Here is a 16,251-nt window from a genome sequence, read left to right on the forward strand (position 1 = left end):
CCACGGTCCACTTCACCAGTCAGAGACATTTCCACCCGCAGTGGTTGGGTGGTTGAGAAAACAGGTAGCGTACCTCATTTTTCTGCCCGTTCAAGCAGAGTGGATACATGGAAAACCTTTGTCATGCCATACATATGGCGAACGTCTTCCAAATTTCACACAATAGCCAATATCCAGAATATTGATGGAAATGACAACACAAAAACCAGACAAGGAAAGTCTTACTCGATTGTTGTGCGGTCCAGCACTCCCGTGACGGGGATCCCATAGAAGTGCTGCATTGTTGCCACTGCGGACTGCATGGCCTTCTCCGAGTGCAAGGCGGATATCCGGATATCATATGGAAGCAAATAGCCATATGTTTTTAGCCAGCTCTGAAAATGTGAAGACAGACAAAGACATTAAGACAAGTCAGTAAAACAGAAGGCAAACCACATGAGAGCGGTGTGATGGATGACTCCATCTTCATGCTGTTCTGGAAAGCAATCGCCATATTATTTCCAATTCAATTTTTAATTATGCTTAAGATAAATAGGCATTCAAGATACATTTGATTCACGTTCAAATTTACACTCCGGCTCATCATATCTGTGGGCCTCATTACGTGTTTTCCGGGATTTCGCTGGTAATACCGTTTGGTCTGCCGGAATTACCTGCAGATTTCAAGTGCCGGCAACACCGGTAAATCCCCATTCCATGGAGTCCAACAGCACTCCGTGGTGGGATTTGCTGGTATTACCGGCACTGATGCCAGTAATACCAGCAGTTTGCAACTACCGTGGCGGATATAACTCCAGGTCAGAGTTGGAAGTAAATCCAGCATCCTGCTGGCAAATTTGGAGTGTGCCAGTGTGGTAACGTGCCAGTATGCAGTAATACCGGCACATTATTACCAAACCGGCACACTCAGAATGAGGCTGTATGTCTTGATTTTGACAGCCAATAAGAATGTGATTTATGAAAAAAGTTACCCTTTGGGTGTACTCATGCTCCCATTGGTCTGAATATTGTGTGGAAGAAAATATTATTTCAGAAATATTCAGACCAATGGGCGCATGGGCACATGAGTACACCCAAAGGTTAACTTTTTTCAGAAATTGCCCCTTCCTAAAGGAGTAGAGGAATCAAGGACTCCATTGTTACCCGGGTCAATGCGACCTCATATACCAAGTGCCAAAATCAAGACATAGGGCACAGAGTTCTATTTCACAAGTACCTTGAATAGATTCCTCACCGTCTCATAGACTTTTGCAAATAAGAATGTGAATATCAACACAAAAAGAGTGACCTGACATATCAAAAAATCGAAAAATCAAAAGTTGACATGTCTGCACTTTTGAAATGGCTGGTAACTTCCCTTGTCACTTATCGTTGGACTGGGTTCGTTTTCCATTCGGGAACCAGTTCTAGCATATTTCGTGGAATGGTTTCAATTTTTTATTTTCCTACCTCAATGTTTTGGGTATGTTGATATCTTGGTCGACCACATTTGTTGATATTTAAGTGCTTATAGTGCCCACAGGGCTTTTATTTGCCCTGGAGACTATCTCATGGAACTGGAGATTTCTGTGCATTCCAATGTACCTTGAAATATGTAAGAAGGACTGAGACAGCAAGTCACATTCATGACCCTTAACCTTTGGACTTTGATTGGATTGAATATATTCTCATGATTTACTCTAGACCAATCAGAGCCGAACTTAGTTACTGAGGTCACCGAACATTCAATAATAACCTAACATCTCTATTTTGGCCTCTTGTTGAAGAAGCAGCGGCACAAGATGTGTGGATTACACAGGAAATGAACGATGCAAAAATATGCAGTAGTAGACCTTGCTCAGTGTATCACCAACACATAAGGAGCACCCTGTGTCATCGGTTCGAGTCCCGGGGTAGGATTCATTAGTTTAATCTCAAGGTCACACCATGGACTATTCGGCAATAATCAACTTGTGGCCTTCAATGACCCTGTGTTCCCAAGCTTGATGGGGAGCCCTGCTCTGTGTCCCTAAAATCAATTCCCTGCAACTACTGCTCAGGTGTCGGCACGGTAACAAGTAATTATTTCAGCATCTGACTCAGAATTACAGGAGGTTTTTCCTCCCGCGACTGTCTTGCACTTGCCTTAGACGGCTCCTGCGGCACAACATGTATAATAAGGGATAATGAGAACACTCTGTACTCAGGTTGGCCTCGGCCCCCCTCTACCTTTTGTGCTCCAGCAGCAGAACTATATATGAAAATCCCCAGTCAATCTCTCCCGCCCACGTGGACCAAATTGCACAGGAATTTCCCAGGCAAATCAAAGCAATGCTCAAGAGGCAGAGACAATGCCAGAACTATTAGAAGATTGTGGAGCCGTCACAGTAGGTCTGGGATCACCTCTGGCGTGTGGGATCATGATTTAAAACAAGGGACACTGGAATTGCAAATGCCCCAACCGTAGGGACAAATACTTGGTCACAGGACCTGCTGATTCAACTGAATGAAAATGTATATAGATGACATCAGTGGGAACATACCAGATATAAGATGTTTCACAGGATGATATTGGCATTCCACTTTTGTCCAATTCTCCCTTTCTGCCTTATGTCTTGTAACAGAACACCTATTCACGATTCACAATAATACAGGAGACGACGCACTTAATAAACAATCAGTTCTAACGGGTGATTAAATAGCAGCAGGTCCGTTTCCACACCACGCCAGGATGGCGCCGGGGTGGGGGCGACAGACTGGCCACACACTGAGCAAATCCGTCTCCATTGCAATGGAGTTCGGAGACACAATGGCGGTTAGACTGTGGGAGCATACACCCTGCAGTTGTCTTGGATAGGAGGTAATAATATCCAAACATCAGCAGAATAACACCCTTTTTATTTTACCAACTTCCTACACAGAAGAGACTGCCTGATGTATCACCCACTCTAGTGAACGAGTATATGGAAGTAGAGTTCATGGCAGCAAGGCTGTGAAGATGGATCTTCAGTGAGCTGAACTCAGCAACATGTCAAGGGTCACAGAAGTGATTTCACACCCTGAGGACATCACATGAAGCACGGTTAAGTGACCTTTGACTCACGACAACATCACAGGTAGTGACATACCAGTGCTCCTAGCCCCGATGACATAAAAGGAAGTTACATAACAAATGCAAAATCTAAACTAAGCCTACAATTAGTAAAAAAAAGAAACGAGTTACTAATGCAGGTTATTTTAGTTACCAACCATACATTATCTGAGTAGGATCCTGGATATGCCAGGATCACAGCCAACCGAGCCATCCTATGCCAGGGGCACTGGCTTCATATACCATTCAGCCTCATGTGACCATTTCATGTCAGTTCATAGCCACACATGCCAGTTACAGTCTCATATGTTCAGGTGCTGCCATCAAGTGCATTATTATATACCCAGGATCTGCATCCTTTTTCCAGCTATTACCTCACATATCAGGCACAGTCAGTGTATGCAAGATGCAGCTCCACATGTCCATGTGCTGCCCTCATATGCCCAGTGCTACCACACATTGCTCTGTACTCTCATCACAGCCCTCTTCACACACAAGCTCCATCAAAGGGGGCAGAAGGTGGGAGCTTCTATCCCTGTTGCCTGAAAGCATTTGTGTGGGGAGACTTGAAAGCCAATGCCAGCTCTCCAGTGAGATCAGGGACTCCAGGCGGTGTCTGGCGTAGAAAGGCAATCTGAGGATTGCTCTGGCACTCTCCACCTCTCCCTGTTCTGGATGGCATCCCATCATCAGCTTCCTGGTGTAGGATGAAGGTGGAAATAGGGGTATCCAGTCATTTTACCAAAAAAGGTTTCATTGAGGTACAAAACACTAAAGAAATACAGAAAATTGTAAAATGATATATGTACATATTCAGTAAAAAAACGTTAAAGGTACGTTATGGTTAAGTTGCACTACTAAAAACCTATGAAATTCAGTGAAAAATCTTTGTTAAAGGGACGTTATGGTTCGAAGTAAAACCGAAAAACCCCTGAAAGTCGCCAGTTATGGTAAGCTAAGGAACCATAACTCGCACCACCACCGTGCGCTGCTAAGACTAACACCTAGAATGTATCTGTTTCGAAAACATAACAGAAAATGTGTCTCAATACCCTAACTTTATTACAATTTATCTATTGACTTATTAATTCAGCATAGAGTTTAAACTAACGATTAGCACAGACATCAAACAATCTCAACAAAGAGAAAACAACGTGGAAAGTGATAAACAATTGTATATGGTCATACATGACATTTCAATGAAATATTAACATTGAACCTGGGTGAACCGAGTGGTGGTCTACATGCACCTCGATGCTGCACTCCCCATAACCACGTTAAAAAGACAACTACTCACAAAGATTGTACTTGCGTTTCATTGCAATAAGCCACACAGAACAGACAAATAGAATGTAACCCAAAAATAATCTTCAGATAATAATAAGTTAATGCTCGTTCCGGTATACCATCGTCGAAAATCAAACTTACATTATGTTCACCATTTCCATTCTCTTGGCGTAAGTCAGACCGTAAGGCTCACTGCGTTCGCACCAATGATACTTCATAAGCTGAATTTACATGTTCCTTACACACTTTTGGAATGCATAACCTTATCATATCTTCATTATTACAAACCGCCTCTCATTGAATTCCTTTCAGAATGGTCCCTTTCTCTCAAAGTCAAAAAACAATTGAACCTTATACTGTGTGTCTGATGCATGGGCTTCCTTAACTCGCAACCAAAAATTCAAAGCTGGTGACCTTCACTCAGAATCAAAATACATTCTCACTTTGCAACAACTTGCCTCACCGCAACCATGAGAACTCTTATTCTCATCCACGTCCATCAGGCACTGCAGGTGGCTGCCTGAGATGCCAGACTCTAGGGGGCACCATTCTGACTTCATTATTATTTTAATTACATTTTAACACAGACACATTAGTCCTTTATTTGCCACGCTCTGGGTGTACCAACAGCACATCAATTTATAAACATCAAGCGTTTTAATTAAGAGTGTAAAATAACCCAAAATTGCTTCTATTTAATATTAATAAATATTGGGCAACCAATATAAACAATATAGAGTAACGGGCATTCGGAATGTATTATTACTCTGTAATACCACAAGATAAAGTTGGGGTTGCAGACTACAGAAGCAACAATCTATATTTACAAGTCCACAATTCCATGATTATACATCTCCATCCCTTGAATGCCAAAATGCAATCTCTTTTGCCTGTACTTTAGGCACATATTGTGGAACACCTCCAAATGTCAAATGTACCGTGTGACTTTCACGACAAAAAAACACCTGTTTTTTGCTTCTTGCAGCCATATCCCATCCCATCCTCATCAACCCTCACCTCCCCAGAGATTATTTGATAATTTTAACAAGTGCAATGTTGTGTTTTTTAATATGTTTTTGCCGTGATGTCTGCGGACACCAAACACGGATCCAAGATGGCGGGCGCATCAGAACAATCGGACGCACTTCGCGCTATTCACCATCCAATTATCGAATGCGTCACATGTCCGCAGACATGACGCGAGCCGATTAGCCAATCGGTGTCCTGTCCGCGGAGCGAACAGGGAAGTGTGTCCGCGGATCGGACATAGATATCACTAATTTTTTTAGACCTACTTTTTGATCGTTTAAAAAAAAAACTACTGGATGGATTTTCACCAAATTTTCAAAAGCACAATTTCGGGACCAAGTTGGTGCTCCTGCCGCAAATTTGGTGAAAATCCGTCCAGCGGTTTGGGCTGTAGGCGTGCGAAAAGTTTTTTCCCCATTCACTCTATGGGAAAAAAATACATTTTGGGCCCCCCCTATAACTTTGCCCCCCCTGGAGCAAACCTCACCATACTTTGCAGAAGAATTCAGAGTGGGCCATATACATTTTTTGCAAAGTTTGGTGAGGATTCGTCGAGGGAGAACGAAGTTATAAGCCACCCAAAAAGTGCTCTTCCTATGGGATTAGCAATTTAACCATAACTACACAGCCACTACCGTGGCTGTGTAATATTGTGTAATATATATATATATATATATATATATATATATATATATATATATATATATATATATTTATATATATATATATGGTAGTGTGGTAAGGGGTTAAAATGAGTGGGGATGGGATGGGTTAAAGGGGTAGGAAAATGGGGGGCTTGGAGGGGATCTCCCAAATTTAAAGAAAATAAAATAAAAATTGGTATTGTTTCAATATCTTGTACCTCAGTGAAACTAACCACTCTGAATTTTACTTCAGTAAAGTCACCGATAACTGAAATAGGAGCTCACGCTCATCTTGCTCCTCAGCTAGCAGGCAGTAGGAGGAGGATGTGAAACTAAGGATACGGAGTCAGGGATGTCATTTAGGGGGCACACTTGCTACCCCTCTGGTCTTGCTTGCTACCCCTAAAAAAAAATGTTAAAAAGAAAACTTTTATTTTTAACAAATTGAAGTTCCTTTCCTGGGCTGTGGCCAATGCCATGTGGCTCTTTGTTTCTAGAGTGGTTGGCTTTCTTGTTCAGGCTTCTTTAAAAAAACAGGGATCTACACACGTGTAATACTTTGAGCAGTGACCCTAAATAAGAAAGAATAGGAATAACAAATAATTTGTCTTTCTGGAATTCTATACAATAATTGCTAGACTCATTAAAGCTTTATTTCAGGCACACTTCAGGGGGTGAGTCACTGATTTAGTCTGTTCTTAAACACCTCACATTCACAATGCAGACAAAATCCTCCAAAAAGCATTTAGAGTAGAATAAGCATCAATTTTCAGACTATGTATTTTGCTTTTCGCAAGTTGCAGCTATAGCATGTTTTTTTTCTGCCGATACATATGGTGATTCATTCTTGTATCAAATGTTTATCGCGTTACAGGGATATTGTAACCATATTTTTCATAGTGTACTTAGGAACAATGCTATGTGATGCCACTGCCTGTTTTGTCAAGAAGTACAAGGTCATGTTCCGTCACTTTCCATGATGTCACTTCGGGTGGGGTCAAATGACATCACTTCCCGTGATGTCATCAGAGGTCAAAGGTGATGTGATGTCACTTCCGCTACCCCAGGCATTTTGGTGAAATGACGTCCCTGTACGGAGTGGTAAGGCATGGACATTGCTGAAAGTAAAAACAGCTCTTAGAAAGATGGGGTTGCTTTCTGGTCCTAACCCTCCCTGTGCAACCTTCCAACCAGGGGAATCAGGGGCAGCACCAGTGCTAACAAGGTAGTTCCTAGAGGTACCAGATGGTACTGAATCCTAGTCGAGTGCAGATCATGCTACTACACCGGGTCGAACTAGGGCATAAATGAAAAAGTGGCCCACAATTGCACATGGCAACTCATTCCTTTTGTGACAGACTGTTGGAATAGTTTGCAAGGTAGAGTTTTTAGATAACATGTGATGCAAATCATGCCATTTAAAGAATAAGTATTCAGCAACAATGGTCAAAACTACTACCCGCATGGTGAAGTATCTCAACAAAATGGCCCATATTGCCAAGAAAAGTGGCCCGCTTTGACCAAAAAACTGTCCCACACCAGCATTTTGCATTCTTGGTTTGGGTATTGTCCTATATGCAAGTACGAGCTTGCTACTACGTAATGCCAATCCAATGCATTTAAGTAGAAGGATGTACTGTATATTTATACAAATATTGAAGTAAATTAATGCATTATGTAGGTCCTCCTGAGGGCCCAATTGAGAGCCCATAAGGAAAGTGATGTGCGAACACAAGTTCCCCGCCAATTTCCTGCACCCCCATTGTGAAGGTGGAATCATAGAGGGAGTAGCAGGAGTAGGTTGCGTTTTCCTTGCTGCAAAAGTAGAGCAGTCCAGGCTCCGTGCAGTGCAGGGCTGCAGTACTTCTTTGACCCCAAAAAATGACTTTTCTTATATTACCAAAATGTTGCTGAGGATTGAAATCATTGGCGACTCTTTTGGTAAATAAAACTATAATGAGTTGTTTTTTAATCAGAAAGTTTAGTTTAGTTTAGTTTAGTTTATTATTTATAAGGCGCGCCATGCCCTGGAGCATCAGGGCGCACAAGACAAGAATATGCTCAACTTCGTTACAGGTACATTTACATAATCATAGTACATTATACAATAAGTAAAATATGAACAGGTATATGTGCATGGTCAAATACAGTATACAAAAATCAAGAAAGTGTGTATACCCTCTCCGATCCCTTGGACATGAATAAGATGTTCCTACTGGTCTTAACCTTTGATGAAGAAAACAATACCAGGTTACTACTAGGCTTTACATTTCCCAATTAGCGCCAATCAGTTGCCAAAATGGTGGAAGTTGCATTGTGCAAGAGGACGTTCCATTGCAATGCATTACATATAAAGACGAGATTGGATGAGCTAAGTAGACATCCGAGGGTGCAGCATTCCTTAGAAATCTGGAGAATGGAAGCATATTAGTTTTATTAGAGCAGAAGCTGCTTGATATCTTGAATTAATCAATAGCCATTGAGCCAGATGCTATTAATCAATAGCCCCTGAGACATATGCTTTTGCCAGCAGAACATGGTGTCTGACATGTGTGTCCGGGGTATGTATAGATGAGGATCTGTTGAGTGGCTGCAATTCAGCCATTGTATTTCAGTCAACTGTTTGCAGGTGGAACTGACCCCTTGAAATCACTGGAATGTGACACCTATGTCACACTTTGAAATGCCATTTAGGTCACACATAGAATGTGCTATTGGTTATGGTACTGGAATATGTGTATCCCCCTACAAATGGCAGAAAAAGTACGAACCCACATACACTTTCTATACCAATTTATTTTTCTCGCACTCAGATGGTATTATCTGTTTGTTTGTTTTATTTGTAAAGCGCTCCTGGCCCTGAGGCATCTGGGCGCATGTATAGCCTAGGTTACATACACATATATACAATAATAATTATACAATAGCCTACACATGTTCCATGGTGTCGGCAGTTAAAATAAAGTTGCAAGTACATATATACAGTATATACAATAATTACATAGGTACATCGTATGATCAGTCAGTATACAGAATTTAGTAGGAAGTATAGTCAAGGATAGCAACAGGGAGGGACTAGGTGGGGAGTGGGCCACCAGGTGGGGTCCCTATAAGGTCCATATAAAGGAGGCTAAGCTAATGCAGAGTCCGGTTCGTCTAGCCAGCGTTTAGTATTACTCTTGAATGAGTGGTAGGAAGGTTCTGATATAAGGGAAGAAGGAAGCGTGTTCCATAGCTTGGTTGCTAAAACTGGGAAACTGGAACCCCCCTGAGTTTTGGAGTTTGAATCTCGGTATGGACATTGTATGGGCTTGAGCAGCTCTAAGTGGTCTTGAGGACGTGTGTGGGGAGAGTCGGTTAGTGTGGTAGGCTGGGGCGAGATTTGCCCTAACTTTGTGTATTAAAGCAAGTGTTTTAAGGGAAATTCTGTGCTTGACCGACAGCCAGTGCAAATTATGTCTTGTGTCTGAAATGTGAGACTTCTTCGGGATGTTGAGGGCTGCCCTGATGGCATTCTTTTGTGTTACTTGTAGCTTGTTGATATTTTTTTGGCTGGTCCCTAAATAAAGGGCGTTGCAATAATCAATTTTGGACATAACTAAGATTCTAGCCAGTGTGATGCAGTTGGGTGTCGTGAGGAATGGCCTACATGCAGTGATCAGTTTGCAAGTGTAAGCAGATGCTGCTACCTCAGCATTTTTTTGTCTGGTGAAGGATAGGGTGGTGTCAAGGTAGATACCAAGGGTTTTTGTATTATTGGAAACCTTGATAGTGTTGCCATCGATGGAAAAGGATTTGAAGGCCGGGTCAAGTTTATTGAGTCTAGCGTGGGAGCCAAGGATTAGCAACTAAGTTTTGTCGTTTTTTAAACAAAGTCTGTGTTTTGCCATCCAAGCTTGTATTACTGAATAGATTTCATTGAGGACTTAATTGTCTGTTGCATGGTCTCCCGTGATGGGAATGAGTATCTGGGTGTCGTCGGCATAGTTGATATATGTGACACCCAGATAATTGAGGATGTCGAAGAGAGGTTTCGTAAAGACATTATACAGCGTAGGGGAGACGCATGATCCTTGCGGGACCACACAAGGTACTGGCAAGGGTTCAGCTGAGTCAGTCGGGGAGAAGACCCTCATAGTTCTGTTAGCAAGGAAGGATCTGATCCAAGTTGTGGCTGAGTCAGAGAAGTGTGCTGCTATTTTCAGGTGGTGGCAGAGCGTTTGGTGATTGACCAAATCAAAAGCAGCTGAGAGGTCAAGCAGTGGTAGGAGGGCTAGTTTACCCTTAACTTTTAAGTCTAGGATTTGTGTTGTGAGGTCAATCAAGGCCATTCCCATACCGTGTCTGGGTCAGAAGCCTGATTGCCTAAGCCCCAAGAGATTATTGGTTTTGAGGTAAGCCTGAATTTGCAGATAGGCAGCCCAATCAAGTATTTTTAGTAAGAAGGGCGCCGTGTGATGGGCCTGTAATTAGATGGGTTTCCCAGGTCAAGTGTAGGTTTTTTGATTAGAGGGATAACCCAAGCGTCTTAGCATAATTGACCTAAAAATATTTCACCTAAAACATTTGATCACATTTTTTTTTACCTTTTTTGTGGTCAAATTGAGTGAAATATATATATTGGGGGTGGGTAAGGGTATAGATTAGGTTGGGGGGAAGTGTGGGGATGGGGTTGCGGGCCATCTTGCCCTGCATTTTAGACCGAAAAAAGTTACATAAATTCGATCAAATGTGATTAGGTTGAAAAGACTCAAACCCACTCAGATAGCTATAGTCCCCTCTATATAACAAAACAACCCAGTTCATTAGAGGGAAGATCAGTATTCAGAGTGTCTTGGGTCCCAAACGCTATCAATTAGGTATAGAGGAGGTGTGCACTGGGAACATAACCTAGGTATCTGAAACACCACCCTCTTCCAGGTCTACTGCACTTACAGAGAACTCCCATAGAACACGATCAAGATGGCTTCCTTTAGGATGCGGCAGTACTCCCTAGTGACACCACTCCAGTTATTCAGGTTCCCACTGGAGGCCGTGAGTGGACAGTGTGAGCTTTCCACAGCATGGGCACCACTCACATGATGGCCGGGGTGCGAGTAAAACACACATGCCAACATGTCCCATTCCATTCGGGAGGGGCTTGCGAAAATGGTTGAGTACCTGGGCATCTCAGAGCAGTGCCTGCAAATGCCTAATACATATACACAAGCCAAAACTGTTGCCTTTGACAATGCTTACTTTTAACAGGGCTTCAGTGAAGGGCATGCAGGGGGCTTATAAACTGAGTGGCTGAAGGCAGCCCTGGTTAAGGCATTTTTATTACACCAGTAGCATGTTTTGAGCTCTAATAAAGTCCTGAACTCTCAGAAAACAGCCTTGAAAAAACACTGGCAGGCACTTCCAGTGCAACGTTTGAGGGTAAGGCTTGATTACAGCCAACTCAAAGGGTTCCCATGAGGAGGTGTGTTGGGCGGGTAGGGGCAGGAACTGGGTGGGAACGGCCAAAGGGATTAGCATGACAGTTGGCAGTCAATATGTGGGCAAATCAACAAATATCACCTAGAGGCTGTGTGCCTTTCCTCATGTGCCATTCCTCTCTATCTGTACTCTAAGGCAATCCTTTTGGCTTACAGGTGTCGCAAGTGACACTTAATAGTCCAAACTAAAAAGAAGCAGGACTAGGTATGCACTTCCTGAATGGAATGGGGTGCTTTGTATCTTACCAAAAAATTGCAAGAGATATTTCTGGGGGGAATTGTGGAGCCTGAAGGTAGGAAATGGCGGCGAACAGCAGCAGCTCACCATCAACTACTTCAATGGCAGGTATAACTTCCCCGAAACCTCTAAAATACCCCTAATCCCGGCGTGCCAAAGTCCAGTTTAGTCTGAATAACGACTGTTCCAAATGTTGTAAATACTGGCAATAATCAAAGAGAGGTATTTTCAAAAGATGTTCTTGTTCAGTGGAAAATAATGTCCATCAAACTGCAGGCTACTGTACTTTCAGTGCACTTCCTCCAGCCGCTGCTCTGCCCACGCCCGCACTCGATCTAAACAATAAGTGACTCAGAGCTTGACCTTTACAGAAATACTTTTGATGAGAACTAAGAACTAAAACTCCAGATCTGGATACAATTGCACTCTCTGCCGCAGCGCTTTCATATAAACAGAAAAACAGAGGGATTTAAAACACAATTGTATCAAATATCTGCTGGATTAATTCATATAATGTTTTTGCTTTCTGTATATGGGTAAATATATATATATATAAATATATATATATATATATATATATAAATATATATATATATATATATATATATTTACTGAAAAACCCTTAGTTAGGATGCAGTGAAGTTGTGCAGATTTAATACAACAAAACTCTTGAATTTCAGCAGATGTGGCAAGTCATGACCAACTAAACTCGGCGCGCTGCCGTTGATATCCCCCATAATGCCATTTTTCATATGTCATTGTGAATCCCTTCTCTTATAATATGTATGTGCTCACAGGCTTTGCAATGGGATCGCGCTGAGTTTTGCTTTCATGACTTCCCACGTCCACTGAATTTCAAGCATTCTGTTGCATTAAATCTGCACAACCTAACTGCACCTTAACTATGTTTTTTCAGTGAATTTCAAGGATTTTTTTATACCATCGTTTTTTACGGGCCACTAGCCATGGCCTTCTGCCATGGCCAGTGACCATGAACCCACTAGGTGGCCATGGCCACTAGCCAGTGTCTTCGTCCTTGGCCAATGAGCACACCCTTCGGCCATGCCCACTCCATCTCTTAAAACACTACCTTTGTTTCCCGCTCACTAGCCATGGCCTTCAACCATGACCACTGGCCCAATAGCTTTATTCCAGCCCCACTAACCATAGCCTTTGGCCCCTCTACATATTTCTCCAATAGGAGGCCCAATAGCCATGGACTCTGGCCATGGCCACACCACAAGGTTTATTTTCGGCACACTAGCCATGCCCTTCAGCCCTGGCCAGTAGCCACAGCCTTTTGCTGTGGTCCCTTGACATGTTGCCCCAATAGGTTTCCTAAATGGGCCCACTAGTAAATTATTGAACTAGTAAATTATTGAACCTCCCCTTAAAATACTTGCGGCATAAACCATGAACTTATTGTTCTGCTCATCACACCCAGACTGTTTTCACACTAGGGCAGTGGTTTTCAAACTTTTTCTGAGTGGCCGCCCCCTGAGCACAATGTGGGTTGGCCGGGCCCACCCCAAAAATGCAACATGGACAATAAGTCCAAATGGCTATGAACTATTGCGTGCTGTCACCACACCTTACTCCCAGTATAGTCAGTGTGCTCCCCACCTGCTCCCATCACAGTCTCTGGGCTACTTCAACCAACTTTTACCCAGTCCCTGGGCTCTCCTGGGCTCTCCCGACCCGACTACAGACACTGGGCTCTCCCCACTCTGCTCCCACCACTATCCCATGGCTCCTGCCCATCCTGCTCCCACCACAGTCCCTGGGCTCCTCCACCCTGCTCACAGCACAGTCCCAGGGCCAGTGACGGCTGGTGAATTTGTTAAGTGAAGGGGCATAAATATTTCCCCGAGATATGCCATTGCGACCAAGCGAGATTCTTTTTAAAATAATGGGCGAAAATGTTGCATTATAGATTGTACAACAACAGCATTTTTAAAATTAATGCTTTTGTTGTACAACCCCCAGTCACCAAAATCAGTGCCACAGACCAACACAAACACACACACAGTAATTACTCTATCATAACACAAGCACCCATCACCACACACACTCACTCATAACACAAGCATACATGCATCCATGAACAGGAATCAGGAAGCAAGAGCTTCCTGGTTCCTGCACATGTGCGCGCAGGGGCCTGTGCGGGCCTGTGCGTGGGTGCTGAAACACGTGGGTGCTGAAACACCTCACTCCAGTCTACTCTGTCCGTATGTGCGAGGAGGTGCAGGAGCTCCCCTTCGCACATACAGACATGCAGTTCCGCAGCCAGCATTTCCAATGAGCTATGCAAGGCTGGTGAAGCAAAAACACCCTCAGCCTGGCATGGCTCAGTGAGCATGTCAGGATGGGGAATTGAACTGTCAAAGGGAAACACTCCCTCAGCTGGAAAAAGCAGGTGAGGTAGTGCTCAGTATTTCACTGTGCTGGCTCCTTGGCTCCTTCATAATGGGTGGGACGATGCCCCCTTGCCCATTATTGATGAGTCGCCAGGCTCAGACTGGCCTATAGGGCAATAGGGCAATGCCTGAACCAAAAATGCAAAATGCTAGTGTGGGCCAGTTTTTTGGATCAAGATGGGCCCGTTTTCTGGCAAATGTGGGCCAGTTTGATGAGTTACTTCACTATGCAGCTAGTAGTTTTGACCATTTTTGCTGAATCAATATTCTTTAAAAATCACAAAAAACGCCCCCTTGTGTGCTATTCAAACAGTCGGTCACTAAAGGAATGAATTGCCATTTGCAACTGTGGGACACTTTTCCATTGGTGCCCGAGACAGTTTTATGCTCCATTCCGAGACCCCGTGAACCCCCCTGCACATTTCCTCCATTTAATTAAAAAAAAAGTTTTGAATTTTTAGTTATACATTTCAGGCTGGGATCTCGTCACCCCCACACCCCTGGGAATGCGGCTGCAACCCCCCCCCCTGGGGGGGGCACCCCACAGTTTAAAGACCTCTGCACTAGGGGTATTTAGCTCATTGTCCCCAGCTTTTTCCTGAAGAAGGGTTGTACAAGGTCCCAAGATCGATGGTAGGTGGATGCTAGTTGAGTGACGTATGATAATTATACCAGAAATGCATCCCTGTCCATTTTAGACCCCTCTTCCAACCACGGCTGAACCACAGAAAGACGCCAGTTTTTCCAAAAGGTCTCTGGGGACAAAACCCCCTCGAGCCCTAATTTCATCTCCACTGTACTTCAAAAGGGCAATGTCGGGAGCAGGTGCGTATGTTGCTGATTCGGTGCACCCGGGTAATTCAGTGTTTGATTGGGGCATGGGTCCTTTCTAAGTATGGTTGTGCTGCTCTCTGGCTGGAGTTCTCAGCATGACCAGCAATCCATGTGTGCCCCGACCCAGAAGACTGAACTCATGTTTTGGCTCCAACCCGTCGGTGAGGATATCTTGATGCTATTTGCATGGTTGACCTAATGCCAATTTGACCTACTCCGATTTGATCACAACTGTTTGGTCAAATTGGGTAGGCCAAATGGTATATTTTAATAAGAAAATAGTTGTGTGGTGTGGTAAGGGAATAGGATGAGGTGGGGGGAAGTCGGGGGGTCTCCCCCCACTTTAGAAGGGGTTGCGTGGAGTCTCCCTCCGCAGTAGGTAAAAAAGAATTTGACTAAAAGAATTCGGTCAAATCTGCAGTAGGTCAAGTTTTTTAGGTCAAACAATCCATATCCGTCTTGATGTCATGGTAATCTCCAAAGTATGGACTGGTTACTACAAGCAACATACATTTACAATTTCTTGCATTTAAGGTTCATTGTCTAATTCACCTGTAAATTCTGTTTCACTGTGTGGTGTTCTTAAGATCCCATGTGAAGACTATAGACAAACCCTCTTTACTTAACACTGGGAAGCTGAAGAGCGCTAAGTAAAGTTAAGCGTTATGCCTGCTGCTGTGACTTCAATAGAAACAAGACTCCCTGCACGACCCTAGACTGGGGGTTCTTTGTACAATTTTTTGTATTTGACTTTTACTGATTTGGGTAAAATCAAGATTATATATTTTTGCAGGACTGTCCCTAACCAAGCAAATAAATCTAGGATTCGGTTTATAATGCCATTGTGTGCAGTGTAATTGTAATTGGTTATTTATAACGCTTAATACAGAGGTTTCTAAGTGCGGACCCTGGGATCGAACCTGTGTTGCTCCGCATCGTCTTGCTTCCAAGGTGAGCGTGTTGCCCCAGAGCTATCCTCCCGAGACTGTAATGGCTGAGCAAGGTTGCCAAACAGATTTGTGACAGCTCTCAAGATCAATCTTTTGTTTGGAGGCCTTTAATACTTTGCTTCACAGCCATGCTGCTCATCTGGATGCCTGCACCCTATTTGAAAAGCTTTTCCAATTGCTTACATTGAACCACAGCGGTCATCACCTGGACCATTCTGCTTGCTTTTCTAAGTACCATCCCCAAACCCACAACATCAACAAACAGGGTTACATCCCGTAACAGCCCCTCTCGTTTGTCACGAATG

At 43.4% G+C, this 16,251-nt stretch overlaps 1 protein-coding gene across 1 annotated transcript in view; it reads right to left on the reverse strand.

Moving 5' to 3' along the window:
* MMP24 (matrix metallopeptidase 24) overlaps window positions 1–16,251 on the reverse strand; it is a 744,834-nt gene that overhangs the window by 294,367 nt on the left and 434,216 nt on the right. The window contains exon 2 of the mRNA XM_069652218.1: window positions 226–374. Within this exon, the coding sequence (XP_069508319.1) occupies window positions 226–374 (149 nt within the window). The remainder of the gene's footprint in view (window positions 1–225; window positions 375–16,251) is intronic.

This window comes from Ambystoma mexicanum, chromosome 3p (genome assembly GCF_040938575.1).
Source record: "Ambystoma mexicanum isolate Mex_15411 chromosome 3p, UKY_AmexF1_1, whole genome shotgun sequence".
NCBI classification, from domain to species: domain Eukaryota; kingdom Metazoa; phylum Chordata; class Amphibia; order Caudata; family Ambystomatidae; genus Ambystoma; species Ambystoma mexicanum.